At 43.0% G+C, this 19,931-nt stretch overlaps 1 protein-coding gene across 2 annotated transcripts in view; it reads right to left on the minus strand.

Annotated features, from left to right (window-relative positions):
• Positions 1-369: 369 nt before the first annotated feature.
• The window catches only part of LOC141225086 (mycolipanoate synthase-like), a 121,292-nt gene continuing 101,730 nt past the window's right edge, over positions 370-19,931 (minus strand). For both annotated transcript variants that reach the window (XM_073667013.1, XM_073667014.1), the window contains 3 exons: positions 10,567-10,770; positions 7,056-7,237; positions 370-5,915 (listed from right to left, as the gene is read on the minus strand). In XM_073667013.1, coding sequence (XP_073523114.1) covers positions 462-5,915; positions 7,056-7,237; positions 10,567-10,770 — 5,840 coding nt within the window. In that variant the 3' untranslated portion in view covers positions 370-461. The remainder of the gene's footprint in view (positions 5,916-7,055; positions 7,238-10,566; positions 10,771-19,931) is intronic.

Here is a 19,931-nt window from a genome sequence, read left to right on the forward strand (position 1 = left end):
CACAAGATGCTGTAAAGCAAAGTACTTCAAATAGTCTTTTCAAGCAGAGGTATATCCAGGCACGACACCTTCAAACACTATTTGCAGTCATTAGGTCAGTATATCAGTGTTTATGCTCCTTGATCCATTTGGTGGTGCATATAGCCAAGTCCATATAAGCAATCACTCAATAAGAAAAATGAAAGGCAGCACACACCGAATCATAAATAAAAGTCCTTTATTCCTGTGCAAGGGACTTCATAGCGTGCGGCAGGTATTGGGAGGAGCAGACAAGGGAGCAGCGCACAGGACTACGGACGTTTCGCACCTTCCGATACCTGCCGCACGCTATGAAGTCCCCTGCACGGGAATAAAGGACTTTTTATTTATGATTCGGTGAGTGCTGACTTTCATTTTTCTTATTGAGTGATTGAAAAGTGCTTGAAATAATTTAGTTCTGTTGTTGCCAACTTGTTTCCATATCACAGATAAGTTTCCTCTATCAATTCACCATTTAGCTCTTTTTCATCACAAGTGGTTTCTTTAACCATTGACACCAAACTGGAGACTTGTGTGCTGGGATCGAGTAGCTTCACCAGCGGTATATTTACATTCTTCTCTTTAAAGATACGGCTTTGTAATGTCATGGCTGACATTGAGTCAATCCCCAGAGAACTGAGAAGAGTACTGCTACTGATATCACTTGAGCTGACTCCCGTGAGCTCCGTAAGTACTAAGAGAATATAATCTTCACAAGTTTCTCTATTACCACCACCAGGTTGTTTTTCTGTTGGTGTTTGCTCCCAACTCTTCATCTCTTCCACCACCACATTATAGAACCGCTTCTTCAATCCTGGAATATTTGAGATCAAGTTTTCATACATGGTTTTGAAGTTAAATTTGACAATTGCTTGAATTGAATTATTTATTTGAAGACATTTCTTCAGATACTTGTGAATTTCCTCAGTATTTAAAAGGAGTATTCCTTTTGCTTCTAAGAGTTTATGAATTTGGTGCTGATTGAGTAAAACTCCAAGGTTGAGGCCACCCCAACAGATCGATTGTCCACAAAGACCCTTATTTCTTCTGTATAGGCAGAACATGTCTAGAAAAGAGTTGGCAGCTGCATAATTTGCTTGGCCTGAATTTCCAACAAATGAAGCAACAGATGAAAAGCACACGAAGTAGTCAAGTGTCATGTCTGACGTGACAAGGTGGAGATTCACTGCTCCATCTACTTTTGGGCTGAGAACTTTCTCAAAGTGGAGCAAATTTAGGTTCTGCAGAATTCCATCGTGAAAAACCACAGCACTATGGAAAACGCCCTTTACTGGGATATTTGGAAATATTTTTTTCATTAATTCCATGGCTTTTTTTACTTCAGGGTAGAAGGAAATGTTACATTGTATGGCAACTATCTTGGCAGCTTCCTTTAGATTCTGAACCGCATTTAATTGTTGTTCCATTTCTGGGGTTGGCTTTCTTCTAGATAAAATTGCTATATGGCTACCACCATTGTTCACAATGAATTTCACGGTTTCAAGTCCAAGACCAGTCAGACCACCTGTGACAACGTAAACCGCGTTATCTTTGAAAAGCACTGGATCAGGTGCTGACATTGGTATCTTTGCGATAGTACTGGTTAGCTCAATTACAGGTAAGGACTGGGTTACAAAGTAGCTGGTTTCTTTACTATCCAAGCAAGGTTCATGTTGAACCAAAACTTTTGGAATGATAATGTTGGTTTCTGGAGATATAGAATAAAGCCACTTGTGCAGTTCCTTTGCATTCTGATGTAAATATGCCTTCTGGAAAGGAGCAGAAATATCAAGTAAGTGAATGTGAAAGTCTTGATTGCTGCTAAGAATTAGATTGTGCCAGTTTTTAACATTTTTATGATCAGATAAAAAAACCAAATCTTTAAGAAGTGGTAATGTATTAAGCATTTCTATAGTGACAGCACTAGCCATAGGAAGAATGACCATTGAAGTGCATTGCTTATCCACCACACTACTTCGATCAGTTATCACAGTTTCCCATCCAGATTCCTTTGCTGTCTTGGACAAAACTGTGCACAAAACTGACTTTGCATCAGATGTTAAAATAACAAGTTTAGGCTTATTCTTTGCACGTGGTAGTTGATTGTGCAGAATTTCCCAGGCCAAGATAAAGAATGAGATACAAGGTGCATTTTTTATCAGTGGTGCTTTTTTGACCAAGTAGCAAACATTTTCTGGAAGAATGACATTAGAGGTTGCAGTTATCAGATAGCATGCCACAACTCTATCACCAACGTGAATTTTCTTAACAGCTTTGCCAACAGCAGTAACAACCCCTGCAAAATCCAGAGCAACAAGCTCATGCTTATCACTAGACAAAGAGTTCCAGTACAGAGTATTCCCATATTTCCAGCTTGAAAGACTAACAGGAAAATAATCATTTGTGTGGGTGCAAATTTGATCAATACGAATCTTTAAGTCTTGGCTTTTAAGCATAGAAACATTGAAATTAGTTTGTTCAGCAGAAATTTTAGTTACTGTATAAGGCTCTGAAGTATAAAGGGTAAAACTATCAGATTTTATTTCCTGTGTTCTCTGTTCAGTGATGGTGGGAGTAATTTCACTTGTATAAATAGAGCCCTCCTTAATCCAGATCTCTGAATGCACCTCTGGATTGTAATGAAGAAGAACTTGGACTAATGCTGCAACATCTTGGGAACTGGAGGAGCTAATATCGATCAGCTGAAATGTTATGTCAGGTATTTCTATCATACATGCTCTCGTCATTCCGACTAAAGCAAATCCAGGGTTAATGTGATCCACAGTATTGTCCACAGTTCTAAATGTCACTATCCGGATTGAAGGCTTGGGGGTCTTTTTTCTTATTGTTAAAATCAGCTGTTGATAGACTTCACAGCATTTCGCTAGATATTGTGTAAGATTATTTGGAATATCTTTAGTTAATTCTTGGATTCCCCACATAAACACAACATCTTCGCATTCACTATTAAGAAGCTTATGTACTTGAATATCCGAATTCCAACTGTTGAAAGGAATGTAGGTCACCTCTTTCTGAATGTAGTTTGATAACTTTTCACCTATTCCAACTTTGTCAGAATAAATCAACAGCTTTGGCTCATTTTCTGATCTCTGACTGGATTGTAAACTCTTTGTCCAGTTTACTTGGAAAAAAGTATTTTCTATATTATTTGCAGTTTGTTTTACAAATGTCAGCTGAGCAATTTTTATTTCTACTAAAATGGAGCCATTGATATCTGCAAAACATCCACATAGTTCAATGTACTTCTCTGTTGTTTTTATCATTTTCATATAAATAATCATTTCTTCTTGAAGAGGCTGTAGCATCATTAAACTTCCTATGGATGATGGGAAGAGTGCTGATTCTTTCATTCTTGTTCCCATACAAACCACCATTTGAAGGAAGCAGTCTAAAATGACTGGATGTATGTGGTACTCGTACATTGTTTCCCTTACTTCTTCACTCACTTTTATTCTGGCAATTCCTTCATTAAGATCTTTTCCATAATGTACATCACCCAGCTGTTTGTAAGTCTCCCCATACTCAAATCCAACTGCAGAGAGTTGATCATATACTGTTTCTGCTTTGAAAATCGAAGTACATCTCTTGAAGATATGTTCAGCTGAGATTTTTTTGTCTTTGTTTAGTTTATAGTTACGTTTTTGTATTTTCCCACTTGCAAAAACATGTGATGTTAGAACTTCAAAAAGCATTAATTTCTCTTCTTGGTGTAGCTTGACTTTTAGGTCCACAGAGTCTTGGTGGAGAACACAGGGACTGGAAAATGTTGCACTGACTTCCAAAGAACTTAACGGCAATTTAGGTTTAAAGCTGGTAGCCGCAGCTGCCAATCCAAGTTCTACGTAGAATGCACCTGGAATAAGGGCAGATCCTCCATGTTTATGTTCATAGACATATGGTGTATTGACTTTAGAAACCTTGCAGTGGAAGTCAGACAAATCTTCACTCAAGCTATGGATTAATGGATGATTTGGACTTGATGATGTTTGGTTCCCTTGTCTAATTTTTTCATATTTAATATCTTGCTTGATACAATCAAATTGATATCTTGGAATTGTTGACGGTGAAGATTTATAGGCACCGAATACATTGCTCCAGTCAGGATTGTATCCTTGAGTAAAAAGTGACATCAGCATGGAAAAGACAGCTTCATATTCTTTTTGGGGCTGTATAGCAGGTAATACTGTTGTTTTTGCTCCTAAAGTTTCAATGATGTTCCTTTGTAGTGCTCTCCGGGGACCTATTTCAATGATCAATGGGTTTTCTTTATCTCTTGCTGAAGCTTCTACAGCTTGTTGAAAGGCAACTGGTTCACGAATATTTTTAGCCAAGTAATCACTAGTGGTGAAATCTCCTTTGGATGCTAGTTTACCTGTCACTGTAGAGAAAATATCAACTTCCATGCTATTTTCTTGCAAATCATGCAGCGTCTCTTTTACTTCATGTAATATAGGGTCCATCATTGGGCTGTGGTATGCTGCAGGAACATTAAGCTTTACGAGAAATATATTCTTTTCACTGTAATTTTTGGTCAGCTCCCCATGAAGGTGTTCTAATGAGTAAGTATCGCCTGACAATGTGCATGAAGTAGGACTGTTGAAAGCAGCAATGCAAACTTTTTCTTTGTATGACTGAATTATTTTTGATAATTTGGTCACAAGCAGATTGCCAACTACCAGCATACTGCCCCCGGTAGCTTTGCATTGCAGCATGCTTCTGTAATAAATGACTTTTACAGCATCTTCAAGTGAAAGAAGTCCAGAACAATGAGCTGCTGCAACTTCTCCAACTGATTGTCCAACAATTCCATCTGGCCTCACCCCCCAATGTGTCAGAAGAGCCACTAATGACACCTGAATTGTAAAGAGCAGCAACTGGGCCACATCCGGCCTTGAGAAATCATCAAACTCCATCTCTAACAACTGCAGCACAGAAATGGAGGTATAAGCTTGGATCAACTTATCGATTGCCACACATTTTGCTCTAAACACTGGCTCATGTTCAAGTAGCATCTTACACATTCCTTTATAAAGGACTCCATTTCCACAGAATATGAACACAATATGATGGCTGGATTTAACCATAGGAGCCAATTTGCTCACCGTTTGTAGTTGGTGGTGTAAATGAGTTACAGAAGAGGCGAGAAATGCTGTTCTGTATTTGTAATTTAGGTGACTTCTCCTGCAAGCTGCTGTGTAGACCAGGTTCTCCAGGGATAATTTTGTGTTGCTTAACACTCGTTTTGTGTCTTCAATACAGAGGAGAAGGGAATTGATGGAAGCTGCCGATAATATAAATAATTCTACTGATCTTTTCGAATGATACTTAGGGTATTCTTGATTATCTTGCTTTACAACAACATGAACATTAGTTCCGCCAAACCCAAAACAATTTATTCCTGCCATTCTTCCAAATTTGATGTCCTCTTGCCATTTTTCAGGACTGGTTGGAATTTCTAGATTGGATTTCTCTATGATTTTGTTCCCATTTTTTTTAGAATAGTGTAAAGATGGAGGAATAATTTCATGATGCATCATGAGAAGAACTTTAATCAACCCAGCAGCCCCAGCAGCAGATTCAGTGTGACCGATATTTCCTTTAACTGATCCAATCTTCAGGGGCTTCATTCCATTACAGCGTTTTTTCCCAATGATATTTCCTAAGCTTGTAGCTTCTATTGGGTCACCAGTTGGTGTCCCAGTACCATGAGCTTCAACATACTGCACAGAACATGGATCTGTCCTACTATAGATCTGCTGTAATAGATGTTCCTGCTGATGTTGAGATGGTCGTGTGATTGGTGATACAGAGTGTCCATCTTGGTTTACTGAACTTGCAGTTATAAGTCCCCAGATTTTGCAGTATTCTTCTTTAGCCTGAAAAAAAAAGTTAAAAAATGTTAAACAGAATTCCCACAGGAAAATGGAAGTAGGCAGCAGAATAACAACCTTCACACTAAAATTTAAATGGGTTATCTATTTTTCTATGGGACTAAACAATTGGTCGGTAGTTGCTAATTACATGCTTGTTCTGCCATATGCTGATCTCTCTTGTATAAGAGCGGTCACAGACTGTTCCTGGTGGCGATTTTCCCACTTTCTGTGATGTCATGTTGACAGAGCAGTGCCTTCTCTTCCACTCTGCTCTATCAATGACACATCAGTGCTGATGTCATACTGATTGACAGCTGGCTCCCTACTACCTAACTGAGCGCAGGTGCACTAAGCTAGTGTGATTCATGTTTTACGAGCTAGCGCATGAGCAGTGCAAATAACTGTGCAAGTGACTCTGATTTCCAGCACCTTCACTGGGTATAAGTGTCACTAGCAGACCTATCAAACTACACTGCTCATGCAATGCAAATCACAGAAACTCAGTGTGCCTGTGCGGAGTTAGGTAGCAGGGAGCTGGCTGCCAAAAAACATGACGTTGGCAATGACACACCATCGACAGAGCAGAGCAGATGCGAAGGAACTGCTCTGTCAACGTCACATCACAGAAAGTAGGAAAATCGCTGCCAGGAGTGGTTTGTGACTGCTTTCAGCCAGGAGAGAATAGCAAGTACCTACCGATAAGTGCTTAGTCCCATAGAAGAAAGAAAAAAGTTCCCCCTTTTAAACTTGGGAAAAGGAAAAGTCTCACTGACGTATTGGTCACTTTGGAGAATAGTGGATAGTAGATGAAGCATAGGCAATGAGCAAGAGGAAGATTGCAATTAAAGTGAGGAGAAAAAAACAACTAAAAATGAATGATACCTCTAGAAATGAAAGAAAAGATTTACGGTACACAGATCTGACCTAGTGACTAAGCCTCACACAATGTCATGATGACATGGGTCTAAGGAAGTGACAGATTTTGCTAGAAGATACCTAATTAAAGGATGTTGGCCAAAGAAGTGAAGCCCAGCTGAAACAGATGGGAAATGACATCGGAACTAGATGTCTTGGATATTTTTGCTCATTTCTAATAATATCAAAGAGATGGTAGAAAACATTGAGACTGTAAACATTTCATACCTTTTTTAAAGGTTTTAGAAGAACAATGCCACATCCTTCTCCTCTTCCATATCCATCAGCTTGATTGGAGAAAGGTTTACTTATACCATCTACAGAAAGCATTTTTGCTTTGCAAAGGGCAACAAAGATGCGAGGTTCGAGGATGCAGCTGACTCCGCCACATATGGCCATCTGACAATCACCTTAAATATACAGAAATAAATATAGATTTCAACACAAATTAAACAGAAGCGTACATACACACATGGTCAAAATTGTTGGTACCCCTCGTTTAATGAAAGAAAAACCCACAATGGTCACAGAAGTAACTTGAATCTGACAAAAGTAATAATAAATTAAAAATCTATGAAAATGAACAAATGAAAGTCAGACATTGCTTTTCTGCTTCTACAGAATTAAAAAAAATTAAACTCATGAAATAGGCCTGGACAGAAATGATGGTTCTTCTTAACTTAATATTTTTTTGAACAACCTTTTGAGGCAATCACTGCAATCAAACGATTCCTGTAACTGTCAATGAGACTTCTGCACCTCTCGACAGGTATTTTGGCCCACTCCTCATGAGCAAACTGCTCCAGTTGTCTCGTGTTTGAGGGTTGCCTTTTCCAGATAGCATGTTTCAGCGCTTTCCAAAGATGCTCAATAGGATTTAGGTTAGGGCTCATAGAAGGCCACTTCAGAATAGTCCAATGTTTTCCTCTTAGCCATTCTTGGGTATTTATAGCTTTGTGTTTTGGGTCATTATCCTGTTGGAAGACCCATGACCTGTGACTGAGACCAAGCTTTCTGACTCTGGGCAGCACATTTCTCTCTAGAATCCCTTGATAGTCTTGAGATTTCATTGTACCCTGCACAGATTCAAGACACCCTGTGCCACATGCAGCAAAGCAGCCCCAGAACATAACAGAGCTTCCTCCATGTTTCACAGTAGGGACAGTGTTCTTTTCTTGATATGCTTAATTTTTCCGTCTGTCAACATAGAGCTGATGTGCCTTGCCAAAAACTTCCATTTTTGTCTCATCTGTCCATAGGACATTCTCCCAGAAGCTTTGTGGCTTGTCAACATGTAGTTTGGCAAATTCCAGTCTGGCTTTTTTATGATTTTTTTTCAACAATGGTGCTCTACTTGGTCGTCTCCCATGAAGTCCACTGTGGATCAAACAACGCCGGATGATGCGATCTGACACTGATGTTCCTTGAGCTTGAAGTTCACCTTTAATCTCTTTAGAAGTTTTACTGGGCTCTTTTGTTACCATTCGTATTATCCGTCTCTTTGATTTGTCATCAATTTTCCTCCTGCGGCCAAGTCCAGGGAGGTTGGCTACAGTCCCATGGATCTTAAATTTCTGAATAATATGTGCAACTGTAGTCACAGGAACATCAAGCTGCTTGGAGATGGTCTTATAACCTTTACCTTTAACATGCTTGTCTGTAATTTTCTTTCTAATCTCCTGAGACAACTCTTTCCTTTGCTTTCTCTGGTCCATGTTGAGTGTGGTACGCACCATGTCATCAAACAGCACAGTGAGTATCTGTAGCCCTATATACAGGACCACTGACTGATTACAAGATTGTAGACACCTGTGATGCTAATTAGTGGACACAACTTGATTTACCATGTCCCTTTTGTCAAATTATTTTCAGGGGTACCATCATTTCTGTCCAGGCCTATTTCATGAGTTTAATTTTTTTTAAATTCTGTGGAAGCAGGGTTGAAAAGCAATGTCTGACTTTCATTTCTTCATTTTCATAGATTTTTAATTTATTATTACTTTTGTCAGAGTCAAGTTATTTCTGTGACCATTGTGGGTTTTTCTTTCATTAAACGAGGGGTACCAACAATTTTGACCATGTGTGTATGTACAATACTGTTCGCTATCTGTATTGAACACTGACTTTATGGTCGACTAGAGATGTTTTTTGACCTCCAAGATTAGTTGTTAGTTCACTGTAGGAGCCCTGATTGATAATCCTCTCAAGATTCAGGACTGTTCCATCTGGACTCCACATTTAGATTAGACTGTCATTGTGGCTCTTTATGAGCTAGCGCATGAGCAGTGCAAAGGAATAACATTGTGACATAACGATGATGCGGTGCTTAGACCGTGCCAAAGGTGCCTTGCAGGACCTTTCACGACATTATGACGTGTGTAATGAGATGATGATGTGTGTCACAATGTCATGACGTTGCAGGGCCTCGTCAGTGTGAAAGATGCCAAGAGCTGAAGAAAGACAAAAAAGATGACAGATGGGACAAAAGGAGACCACTGGAGCAGCAATAAAGGACACAATAAGGCTGAATGAGTATCATTGTTTTTTTAACCCCTTTTATTAGACTGAATTTGATTTTTTTTTTAGGATAATTTTATTCAATCCAACTCAAACAGATTCACTCATCTCCATCCATCAGATCACCGTTCACAGGTTGCTCAGGCATCAGATGATTATTATGTGCTGAGAACTGTCATCAAAGGTGCAACACATGAACATGATCTTATTTCTTGCATGTGTACCATCTTAGACCTCAGTTCACATTGCTTGGTTTTTTGTCTTGTTTGCATTCTGTGCAAATTAGGGGTGTGGCATCCCCCTTGTTGAGCTGGTCAGTATATATGTAGCTTACCACGGGCTTGGGTGGTCTGATATTGGGACCCGGTTCTATTTGTCTACCCTTTTATATGCATTACTTCAACTCTGATATACAGTAAGGTTTTTAATATAGACAGTGTAGGACCATCCCAATTAGGGTCACCTAGTCGCTGGTGTGACGGCTTGTATACTTTTTTTGATCAAAAATAGTTCACTAAGTACCCTATATTTCATATGCAACTTTGCTTTACATTTATATATAATGATGGTAGGGATGTGATATATTTTTTGTCTTTTGTAGGTTTTGTATCTTTTTGCTAGTGTGAACATGCTCTTATTTCTTGCATGTGTACCATCTTAGACCTCAGTTCACATTGCTTGTTTTTTTGTCTTGTTTGCATTCTGTGCAAATTAGGGGTGTGGCATCCCCCTTGTTGAGCTGGTCAGTATATATGTAGCTTACCACGGGCTTGGGTGGTCTGATATTGGGACCCGGTTCTATTTGTCTACCCTTTTATATGCATTACTTCAACTTTGATATACAGTAAGGTTTTTAATATAGACAGTGTGGGACCGTCCCAATTAGGGTCACCTTGTCGCTGGTCGGACGGCTTGTATACTTTTTTTGATCAAAAATTGTTCACTAAGTACCCTATATTTCATATACAACTTTGCTTTACATTTATATATAATGATGGTAGGGATGTGATATATTTTTTGTCTTTTGTAGGTTTTGTATCTTTTTGCTAGTGTGAACATGCTCTTATTTCTTGCATATGTACCATCTTAGACCTCAGTTCACATTGCTTGGTGACATGAAGAAAGGAAGTTGTAAAGCTTTTAAACATTTGTAATACTTTATGTAAAGAACAAACAAAGAACAACATATCTATCAAGTCTTGGTCTATTTAATTGTTTTTACCTTGTCTGATGGCTTGGCATGCATAATGTAAAGCAACTAAGGAAGAAGAGCAGGCAGTGTCAATTGATAGGGATGGTCCCGTCAGATTAAAGCAGTATGATATCCTGTTTGCAGCGATGCTCGTTGCTGTCCCAGTGCCATTAAAATGATTAATGTTATCTGGAGAATTATTATACACACTGACAGCATCTCTGTTCATAAGACCTGTATACAATAATACATTATTCTGTGTTAACATCGTCTTAATTTATTTTCTTATTATTCTGTACATAGTGGATTAATAATAATGTAATGATAACATTACTACAACATTTATAAAGAGCATAATGAAAAAGTAAAATGCAAAACATTCTAATTGACAAAGTGCAATGTAATTAGTGGAGGGCAGAGCAAACAGTAATGATTGTGATGATGACATGTAGAATAGCTGTATTGACATAGGAAAGTGGAAATCATTTGATTTTGTTTAATCACGCAGGGTAAAAAGATGCCCACAGTCCCTGAATCAAAGCATAAAGGAGTTTCCTGGTTTTGGAATACCCATCTCCCATTTGAAGTTTGTACTGAACTGTACTCACCCTCCTCAGGTCCAGTGCCGAGTCTCCGCCTCTGTTCCTATTGTCGGTTATTGTCTGCAGCACCTTCGTCACGTTAACAGCACTGCAGCCAATTATTGAGTTTATCAGCTTGGAAGTTAAATTAATTAGATTTAAACCGTTTTGAGGAGAACAAACATGGCTAACATATAGCCTCCAAAAAACAACAAAATTGTATTATTGATAATATTAAAAAGCGGGAACAAACAAATAACCCAAGTGTGAACAGATCAAGTACACTCATGAATCACCAAACCACCCCCCCTCAAAAAAGGGTGTGTATAGGGTAGTGAATAGGGTCCAAGTTAGGGGTTGTGTCAATAACACCCAAGCCCTCAGGATTCCCCACCATTTGTACGTAAGGCCACCACCCTACTACCTCCTATATATAGCCAGAAAAATTGAGATTTAAACGGAGTCCCATATGATGTTGGTTCATATCTCTCAGTGTACCGAGCTAATTAAGTGACAAAAGTGCATAAAGTAATACAGTGCATATAAAAACTGAAAAGACAAGTTTCCCACTAGGCTCTTATGATAGAGACTAGACACAGTATAAATATCTTGACTAACAGGACCCTAAGTCAAAGAACCTATATGCTGATAACCAGCCTTGCAGTGGAGGTTGGCACCCTAGTTAAAGCAGGCGATATGGCACCCACGCTCCACGGCGGCTTTCCCTGACTTGCCCTGGTTAGACCTAGGACTATATCGTTTGTTGCATAACAGTCATATGCAGACAATGAATATACGGCATAACAATAATAATGCATTAAATGGAAACTTATCTTGATATGAATATACACTGTGTGCAGAATTATTAGGCAAATGAGTATTTTGATCACATGATACTTTTTATACATGTTGTCCTACTCCAAGCTGCATAGGCTTGAGAGCCAACTACCAATTAAGTAAATCTGGTGATGTGCATCTCTGTAATAAGGAGGGGTGTTGACTAATGACATCAACACCCTATATAAGGTGTGCTTAATTATTAGGCAACTTCCTTTCCTTTGGCAAAATGGGTCAGAAGAGAGATTTGACGGGCTCTGAAAAGTCCAAAATTGTGAGATGTCTTTCAGAGGGATGCAGCAGTCTTGAAATTTCCAAACTTTTCAAGCGTGATCACCGAACAATCAAGTGTTTTATAGCAAATAGCCAACAGGGTCGCAAGAAGCGTGTTGGCCAAAAAAGGCGCAAAATAACTGCCCATGAATTGAGGAAAATCAAGTGTGAAGCTGCCAAGATGCCATTCGCCACCAGTTTTGCCATATTTCAGGGCTGCAACGTTACTGGAGTATCAAAAAGCACAAGGTGTGCGATACTCAGGGACATGGCCAAGGTAAGGAAGGCTGAAAAACGACCACCTTTGAACAAGAAACATAAGATAAAACGTCAAGAATGGGTCAAGAAATATCTTAAGACTGATTTTTCAAAGGTTTTATGGACTGATGAAATGAGAGTGACTCTTGATAGGCCAGATGGATGGGCCAGAGGCTGGATCAGTAAAGGGCAGAGGGCTCCACTCCGACTCAGACGCCAGCAAGGTGGAGGTGGGGTACTGGTATGGGCTGGTATCATCAAAGATGAACTTGCGGGACCTTTTCGGGTTGAGGATGGAGTGAAGCTCAACTCCCAGACCTACGGCCAGTTTCTGGAAGACAACTTCTTCAAGCAGTGGTACAGGGAGAAGTCGGTATTGTTCAAGAAAAACATGATTTTCATGCAGGACAATGCTCCATCACATGCACCCAACTAGTGTTGAGCCACCCCCGTAGTGTTCGAGTTCGGTTCGGTTCGTCGAACACCCGTGTGTTCGCCGAACTGTTCGTCGAACTGTTCGTCGAACACCTTCGAACACCGTTAAAACCAATGGCAGGCAAACAAAAACACATAGAAACACATAGAAAACACCTTCAAAGGTGTCCAAAAGCTGACAAACTGCTCAGAAGACACAACTAACACATGGAAAAGTGACAAGTACATATAGTCATGCGAAAAGAAAAGAGGTGGAGGAGTAAAAGGAGGGGGAGACACAGATATAGGCATGTCATGCCCTTCTAAAATCCAAAAAGTGAGAAGCCGAGACGGCCAGTCCGCTCCTGCCCGTGCCACCTCCGTGTCGCCGGGTTTGTGCCAGAGCCGCGGTGAACCCTGACGGCCAGCCCCCCTCTCCCAATACTGGTGCCTGTCCGCTGGTGGGTCGAGAGAGCCCCCCTGTGGTGGAGGCAGCTCTAAGCTTTTTAATTTAAATTGTCCCTCTAATTTGAATGAATACACTTTAAATCCATTTACAAGGATCTATTGGAGGGCAAGTCTCATGCCAGCAGCCGCGTAATTCCAGCTCCAGTAGCGTCCACTAAAGCTGCTGCAGTTAAAAAGCTTTTATAAGGATCGAGCTCGGCTGTCCACCGCAAGGCATCCTAGTGCCAGTCCCAGCCCCTATGCCTTGGGGTGCCTCCTGATGCTCTTCACTAAGTATCCCGTGGTCCCGAAGCATTTCCTTTGAAAAAATTAAGTGTCCAAACTACAGGTGGTGTAGCTTGCTTAACAGCCGGGATAATCCGCTGACTAGCAGACACTGCTACTAGGCACAAAGTATTTCCTGGGCTAGATGCAGTTAAAAATTTGTAAGTAGATACTCTCGTTGGATGCTGAGAAAGCATTCCATAGAGTCTCCTGGCACGCCATATATGATTCTCTTAAAAAGCTTGGGGTAGGGGTCTAGGGGACCCTTTTATAGCCAAAATCACGGCCCTGTATCACAATACGTCACCTAGGCTGAAGATAAATGGAACTGTAGCACCGAGGGCTCGGTTGCTACAGACGTATTGCACCTCACCCAGAGGTGTGATATCTCACTCTCAGATAAGGATGGAGTGTGGATCAGGACCCGACACCTGCATGCATTACACCACATTGCCGTGGGGCAGGGCGACCAATATGCCCCTGAGATGGGCACGACAGTCCCTGTCCCTGGCTGGAGTGGGGGGAGGGAACACTGAGGAAGGGGAACCCTGCAGTGCAGGAGCAGGGAGGAAGCAGTTCCTGGGTGCATTGAGAAGGGAGTATAAAAGGTGGGCACCATCTTAGTTCAGTGCAGAGAAGTCTGAGCAGAAGTGGCAGGGAGCAGGGGCTCTGCATGAGCTCTGCTCCGGAGGCGGGCCTAGTAACAGAGGCCCAGGCCTGCAAGAGGGAGAAGGAAGGAAGAGGAGCGGAGAAGGCTCCAGGAACGAGGAATGAAGGGATCCCAGGGGTGCGGACGGGCGAGTCGCCACCGCACGCCCGAATCCACCTGCGTGGAGGGGTCAGGCCAAAGGGGGAGACCGGTCCCCGAACTAGTGGAGGCAGGAAACGACCCTCAGCTAGAAACCGGAGGCTCTGACATTTTATGTGGCGCAGCCCCTTGCTCCACCCGCTAGGAAGGCACCACATAGGGTCAGGGAAACTGGCGCCAAGTTTACCAAGAGGAGGCCCGAGGCAGCCGGACAGAAGTGTTGGTAAGAAAGGCCAGACAAAGGACACACAAAGGGGGTCCTGTGAAGCGCTCCAAAGTTATCTGGGAGTTGTCTGAGCCCCTCACCTGGTGAGCACAGTACGACGTGGGCAGCCGTTACCTGCAGACGTGGTCTGGATAATAAGAACTGTGAGTAAAGGCCCTGAACTGCATCACTGACTCCGTGTCGTTACTGCTGCTGCCCTGCACCATCACCCCCATCCTCCGCATACACTGCCCTGAGGCTATACTCCTCCCGTGGGGAGTTATGCTACGCTCTGCTGCACCCACAACACCAGCCTTAGCGGTCTGCCCTGTAGCGGCGGTTCACTCTGACCGCAATCCACGGGTGGCGTAGTCGGACATTTAAACATCAAAACCACATAAATAGTTCCGCCACTGGTTTGACCGCCCTGAGCCACGGAACCGGATCGCCGCCACGAAGACTACAACCACCAGCATCCACCAAAAAGGGTCCGGCTCCGGGTGTCCCAAGGCCCAGGGGGTGCGTCAGAACATTTTCATCACCTTTCACAATCACCAATGGGACAAGGCAGGGATGTCCTCTGTCCCCTCTCTTATACATCCTAGTGACGGAGCACCTGCTCTCATCAATTCGCCATAACCCCAATATTAGGTGGATTGAGGTGGGAGGCACCGAGTACAAGTGCTCTCTATTTGCTGATGATGTCCTAGTATATATCACTCAATCACATATATCCATCCCTGCTGTTATGGCTGAAATAGATCACTTTGTTACATGGTAAAATTTTAAAATCAATGCAGCGAAGTCTGAGGCCCTCGATGTCTCCCTCCCTAAATCCATATAGGATTCCATCCAGTCCAACTTTCCCTTTGCCTGGCCCTCACAGGGTATCAAATACTTAGGAATTCCTATTCATAGAGACCTCTCCCATCTATGTTATCTTAATTTTGGGCCCTTTATTGAACAATTCCATACAGACCACGGTTGGCAAGTTAGAACTGTAAGATTCACTACGTGAACCACTGGTGTTTTGTGGAAAAGCACATGTACACCGCGTTCCAAATTATTATGCAAAAAGTGTTTAGGAGTGATAAGGGAAGAATTTGTTTGTTTGTCAGTTAAACTCATTGATGGTGATGTGTGTCAGGGCTCTTTATATCACTGTAAGCAATTGCAGACACCTGTGCTAATTAGTTTGGCAGGTGTGTCCAATGAAAGGCAAGATTACTTAAGAAGGCTCTCTCACATTATTAAGCAGCCTACATTTTCTGCCAAAATGGGAAAGAAAAAGGATGTGTCGGCTGCTGAGAAGCAACAAATTGTGGAGTGTTTAGGTCAAGGCATGACTACAATCAACATTGTGCGATGATCAGGATGAAGTGTCTTGGCAATCAAGAAGTATGTAGCTGATTCACAGTACACACGTGTGCGTGCTGATAAGGGCAAATTGAGGACTCTTTCCTACAGGCAATTACGTCAGGTTGAAAGAGCAGCGGCAAAAAAGCCTTGTCATAGCAGCAGACAAGTTTTTGAAGCTGCTTGTGCCTCCAACGTCCCCCGAACAACAAGATGCAGGGTCCTTCAGAGGTTTGCAGCTGTGCATACGCCATCCTGTCGACCTCCTCTATCCACTTCACACAAGCAGAAACGGCTCCAGTGGGCCAAACATTACATGAAGACTGATTTCAAAACTGTTTTGTTCACGGATGAGTGCCGTGCAGCGCTCGATGGTCCAGATGAATGGAGTGGAGGATGGCTGGTTGATGGACACCCCACGCAAACACGGCTACAGCGCCAACAAGGAGGAGGTGGAGTAATGTTTTGGGCTGGAATCATGGGGAGAGAGATTGTCGGCCCCTTTAGGATCCCTGAAGGCGCTAAAGATGAACTCCATAATGTATGTGGATTTTCTCAAACAGCACTTCCTGCCATGGTTCAAGAAGAAGAACTGTGTATTTCACAGCAAGATCATTTTTCTGCATGATAATGCACCATCTCATGCTGCACATAAAACATCTGCATCTCTGGCTGATATGGGCATAAAAGGGGACAAACTTATGGTGTGACCCCCATGCTCCCCTGACCTCTACCCCATTCAGAACCTTTGGAGCATCATTAAAAGGAGTGTCTATGATGGCGGGAGGCAGTTCACATCTAAGCAACAGCTCTGGGAGGGTATTCTGTCCTCATGCAAAACAATTGAAGCAGAAACCATCCAAAACCTGACAAATTCAATGGACGAGAGAGTTCAGAAGCTCCTTTCGAACAAGGGGTCCTATGTGAAAATGTAACATCACCTAGAATAAAGTTTTGAGTTGAAAACTGTTTGATTTCAGTTTCTAACAACCTGCTAATGCTTATAATTTCAAAAATGACCATTTTTTTGGTCTTTATTAAAATGAAAAGGTTGATCGAAAAGTTTGGGGGATCTAAGAGTGTGGCAACCCAGTAGTCATGATTACTTCGAATTCTGACAATATGAGGGTCATGCTGCAGGTAGTGCAGCAAGAAGGCACTTATGTGTCTTGCGCATCTCGGAGCCCCAAAATTATTTTCCGGGCTAGATGCAGCTAAAAATTATTTTTAATTTTAAATCTGGTGAAGCTTATTATAGATGGCCTAATAGGATCAGTGCTGCACACTGCTACAAAGCCCAAATTATTTTCCAGTCAAGATACAGATAAACATGATTAGTAATTTGAAAGCTTAAAACGGTTGGTAGGGTGATTTTAACCAATCATCAAGCTTTTACTCTCCCCAGGATGACACAGGGGTAGAAAAGTCGTTTCGGATCCATGATTTGTTCATCTTTATGAACGTGAGTCTGTCTAAATTATCAGTGGAGAGCCGCGTGCGCTTATCTGTCAGCACACCACCAGCAGCGCTGAACACACGTTCAGACAGAACGCTGGCTGCGGGGCATGACAAGATCTCCAAGGCGTAAGTGGCTAGCTCCGGCCATTTATCCAGATTGGAAGCCCAAAAAGAGCAAGGGTCCAGTGACACAGTCGTGGCTTCAATGTTTACTTGGAGATACTCCTGTACCATCGTCTCTAGGCGTTGACTATGTGTCAGACTTCTTGTCTCCTGTGGCCTTGCAAAGGATGGGCTAAAAAAGTGGTGAAATGATTCCGCAAAATTGATGTTACCAGCAGATACTGTGGTTCTGTTACGGTTTGAGTGCTGAACACTTGACGGTCCCACGGTTGGCAAGTTGGAACTGTGAGATTCACTACGTGCACCACTGGTATTTTGTGGAAAAGCACATGTAAGATTCTGCAACAGTCTCTGCTGATACTCCTGCATGCGTGCATCCCTTTCTATGGCAGGAATAATTTCTGCAAATTTACTTTTGTACCGGGGATCTAACAGTGTGGCAACCCAGTAGTCAGGATTATTTCTAATTCTCACAATTCGAGGGTCATGTTGCAGGTAGTGCATCAAGAAGGCACTCATGTGTGTTGCGCATCCAGGAGCACCAAGTCCCTGTTGTGTTGGTGGCGAGGTAACAATCATGCTTCCTTCCTCTGTCCTCTCCCCCCAACCTCGCACAACAGAAATGTGATCAAGGTCTCCCTCATCTGATTAGTCTTCCATCAGTTCGTCCTCCACTTCTTCCTGGGCTCCTGCACCTTCCTCACTAGTTTGGCTGCTACCATGCGCCCTGGTTAAACCATCTCCCCCACCCTCACATGCCTGCCGCCTTGGTGCTGCCGACCGTCTGGACCTTGCAGATGTTAGCCCTTCCGCATACAACTCCTCCTCCTCTACTTCCTCCACCTCCTCTTGTGCCACCACCTGACTCCGAATTCTGTTTAACATGTGCTCCAGCATGTAAATCACCGGAATAGTCATGCTGATAATGGCATCGTCAGCACTAAACATCTTCGTCGCCATTTCAAAACTGTGCAGAAGGGTGCATAGGTCCCTGATCTGAGACCACTCCTCCAGCGTGATTTGCCCCACCTCTGAATCTCGTTGGCCCAGGCTATACGTCAGAACGTATTGCACCAGGGCTTGTCGGTGCTGCCACAGTCGCTGCAACATGTGCAGAGTTGAATTCCACCGGGTAGGCACATCGCATTTTAGCCGGTGAAGTGGCAGGCCCAACGACTTCTGTAGAGATGTAAGTCGCTGAGCTGCGGGATGCGAACGGCGGAAGTGAGCACACAGCGACCGTGCCCTCTGCAGAAGGCCATCTAGTCTGGGATAGTGGGCTAAAAATTGCTGGACAACCAGGTTCAACACGTGAGCCATACAAGGCACGTGTGTGACATTGCCCCGGCGAAGGGCCGCACCCAGGTTTGCAGCATTGTCGCACACGGCCTTCCCTGGTTTCAGGTCCAGTGGAGACAACCATTCATGAAATTGGTTCTCCAGAGCTGACCACAACTCCTCAGCTGTGTGACTCACATTTCCCAGACATTTCAATGTAAAAACCGCCTGATGACGTTGAGCCCTACTGCCAGCATAGTAAGGAGGTGTGCAGGATCCCTTCTGCGCAGTTAGAAAGCTTGTGGCATGACCAGACAGGCTTTGGGTGCAGGTGGAAGACCGAGAGGAGGTTGAGGAGGCAGAAGCAGTGGAGGAACTTTGACATAAAGAGGATTGACGCACAACTCGTGGGGACGGCAAGACTTGGACAGCAGCCCCTTGTCCTGCTGTCACCATAGTTTCCCAGTGCCCAGTCAGCGACATGTAACGCCCCTGTCCATGCCTACTCGTCCAAGTGTCTGTGGTGAAATGCACCCTGTCACACACAGAGTTTCTCAAAGAAGCGGTGATGTTGTGTGCGACATGCTGGTGGAGCGCAGGCACACCTTTCTTTGAGAAGTAGTGCCGACTGGGCATCTGGTACTGGGGCACTGCGACGGACATAAGGTCTCGAAAATCCTCTGTGTCCACCAGGCGGAAAGGCAGCATTTCTGTAGCCAAGAGCTTGCAGATGGTGAAATTCAACCTCTTAGCTTTCTCATGGCTAGGAGGAAATGGTCTTTTACTTGTCCACATCTGAGGGACCGAGGGCTGGCTATTGTGCTTAGATGGGGTTGATAAGGGTGTCCCCAGCAAACTGCCGGTCTGTGAGGAAGATGCAGGCGGACATGTTAGGTTGCCTTGATCCAAAGGTGGTGCTATCGATGTCGGACAGTGCTCAAGACCAGCTAGTGTTACCACCTCCAAAGAAAATGATGACCTGCCAATCACGCTGGCTGTTGCGGGTAAAGAGGTGGCAGGTCTGCGCCCCAAAACAGGTGTGACTGCTGTCCCCCCAGTCACAGAGGATGAA

Source organism: Phyllobates terribilis, unplaced genomic scaffold (assembly GCF_046119375.1).
Source record: "Phyllobates terribilis strain yellow unplaced genomic scaffold, ASM4611937v1 Scaffold_402__1_contigs__length_1722832, whole genome shotgun sequence".
Taxonomy (NCBI): domain Eukaryota; kingdom Metazoa; phylum Chordata; class Amphibia; order Anura; family Dendrobatidae; genus Phyllobates; species Phyllobates terribilis.